The following is a 2,806-nucleotide window of genomic DNA, read 5'->3' as shown; positions in this document are numbered from 1 at the left end:
CCCGGTCCTGCCAGTGTAATCGGATACTCCGGAGCGCAATATTCCCGTAGCGGACAACGCGTTGGATAAGCCTTTCCTAATGGTCAGTGAGATGAGGTCTTCATCCAGGTCACCTACGTTATCCATCTCTCGTTCTTTGCTCTCTTCCTCTCGGGAGGCGCAGAAGTCGGCGGTGTCCTTCTCCTGGAGGACGGTCACGGGGTCCCCCATGTTGCACATCTCCTCAATATAGAAGATCTTAGCGCACAGCTCGTTCTTCTTGATGTCCAGATTTTCGATCACATGAGAGACGGAGAGTGAGATCTTCTCCTCCTGCTTGGAGATCTCGCTCAGGACCCTCTTCTCCAGATCTTGGATCTGCCTCCTGATTTCCCTGAACATGGCGGTGACCCTGACCATCAAGCCAGCGGCGCCCTCTCGGACTCTTCTGCTGTGCTCTTGCAGTTTGTGGACCCTCTTCTCCGTCTGCACCCTCTGCGAGGTCAACCTCTCCTGAACTTGCCTCAGCTTGTCCAGCTTCTTCTCGGAGGCTTCCGCCAGGGTCTCCACTCTGTGCCCTACGTGGTCCCCGTCCAGCCGGCACGTCACGCAGACGCAGGCCGAGTCCTCGATGCAGTAGAACTCCAGGATTTTATTGTGGATGGGGCACTTGCTGTTCCTCAGGCACCGGGTGGGTTCCGTCAGTAGGTGCTCCGGAGACTTGATGTGGACGCTCAGGTGATTGTCACACAGAGAGGCTTCACAAAGGAGACAGGACTTGACGGCCGGAACCAGGGTGTGGATGCAGTAGGTGCAGAAGATCCCGCTTTCCTTCTGGGTGGCTTGGGACCGCACTCTGTCGGCGATGTTCCGGAGATCCAGGTTGGGGTGCAGAGCCGGACGGTCCGGGAACTCTTTCCTGCACCGGGGACACTTGTAAACTCCGGAGCCCATTTGTTCATCCAAAGCCTTTTCTATGCACTCCCGGCAGTAGCTGTGACCGCACCTCAGGTTCACCGGATCGGTGTAAATGTTCAGGCAGATGGAGCAGTTCAGGTCATCGCTGGTGTCGGCTAACGCCATTGTTGGGGGAAGAATGAAAAGGAAAGTGAGAAGGGAGATAATGGGAGGGAAGCGGAGAGAAGCGGAGTCCCCGGCTCAGATTTCAGCACTCTGTCTGCTTGTCTATAATTGTGTGCCGGGGGTGTGCCGGGGGCGCCGGGGACCAGAATACGGATATTATCCACGTCTCCGGAGATCAACCTCAGCAATTACTTCTTACACACAAGTCTCCCTTTTGTTTCCACCTGCCTACAATTCCCTCCATTGTCTCTCAGCCCGTCTTCCTTTATGTGCGGAGCAACTATTTCTGTCTTTTTTTATATTTCATTTATTATTTAAAGATGAATTCCGGGTATTTCTACATAGTTACAGCTTGGAGCAATGTAACTCTGTATATACCATTCCTGTGGAATCCCCTGTGGAAGCTGGAAATTGCTGTGATAAGCACCTCTACTATGCTGCTACTACACCTCTACTATGCCGCTACTACACCTCTACTATGCCGCTACTACCCCTCTACTATGCAACTACTACACCTCTACTATGCCACTACTACCCCTCTACTATGCCGCTACTACACCTCTACTATTTCGCTACTACCCTCTACTATGCCACTACTACACCCCTACTATACCGCTACTACAGCACTACTACACCTCAACTATGCCTTTACTACAGCACTACTACACCTACTATACCACTACTTCAGCACTACTACACCTCAACTATACCGCCCCTTCACCACTACTACACCCCTTCTACACCTCTACTATACCGCTACTACCCCTCTACTATGCCGCTACTACACCCTCTACCATGTCGCTACTACACCTCTACCATGTCGCTACTACCCCTCTACTATGCCGCTACTACCCCTCTACTATGCCGCTACTACCCCTCTACTATGCCGCTAATACACCTCTACTATACTGCTACTACAGCACTACTACACCTTAACTATGCCTTTACTACAACACTACTACACCTACTATACCACTACTTCAGCACTACTACACCTCTACTATACCGATCCTTCACCACTACTACACCCCTTCTACACCTCTACTATACCGCTACTACACCACTACTACATTGGTACTACACCACTACTCCCTACTACATTGTTACAAAACCACTACGACATTGTTACTACACCACGACTACACTTCTACCTCACCACTACTACACCGCTACTACATCTCTACTTCAGTGATGTCCACTAGTAAGTAACTATGTATATATCATACCTGTGGGATCCCCTGCAGAAGCTGTAAATCGATGTTATAGGCATCTCTACTACACCGCTACTACAGCACTACTACACTGCTACTACAGCACTAGTACACCTCTACTACACCTGTACTATACCACTACTACATTGATACTTCAGCTCTACTACACCACTACGACATTGTTACTGCTGACACTGGCACTGCTACTAGACCACCACTACTACACTGCTACTATAGCACTACTACACCTCTACTATACCACTACCACATTGTTACTACAGCTCTACTACACCACTACTACATTGTTACTACACAACTACTACATCTCTACTACAGTGATGTCCACTAGTAAGTAACTATGTATTTATCATCAAAACAAAAAAGAAAACACCGCGCTATTTCAAAAATCAAATAAAAAAAGTGAAGAAAAAGTAATGAAACTGCAAAATTTCTGTGGGAAACACAGCCCAGCTGCTAGCACACAAACAATCCAAGTTCACATAACATATATACAAATTAGTGCTGCGCTTAAA

At 48.8% G+C, this 2,806-nt stretch overlaps 1 protein-coding gene across 1 annotated transcript; it reads right to left on the bottom strand.

Moving 5' to 3' along the window:
• Nucleotides 1-3: 3 nt before the first annotated feature.
• Nucleotides 4-1,160, bottom strand: LOC143929590 (E3 ubiquitin/ISG15 ligase TRIM25-like; the record flags this gene model as incomplete). Its single annotated transcript, XM_077453470.1, has 1 exon — nucleotides 4-1,160. A coding segment is annotated over exon 1 (1,059 nt), but the record flags the coding sequence as incomplete, so codon positions are not given.
• Nucleotides 1,161-2,806: the final 1,646 nt, after the last annotated feature.

This window comes from Lithobates pipiens, unplaced genomic scaffold, assembly GCF_037356315.1.
Source record: "Lithobates pipiens isolate NorthernLeopardFrog02 unplaced genomic scaffold, aLitPip1_a1.2 Scaffold_24, whole genome shotgun sequence".
Classification (NCBI taxonomy): Eukaryota; Metazoa; Chordata; class Amphibia; order Anura; family Ranidae; genus Lithobates; species Lithobates pipiens.
Note: the sequence above shows the minus strand (reverse complement) of the source record. Positions and strands in the feature narration are given on the sequence as shown.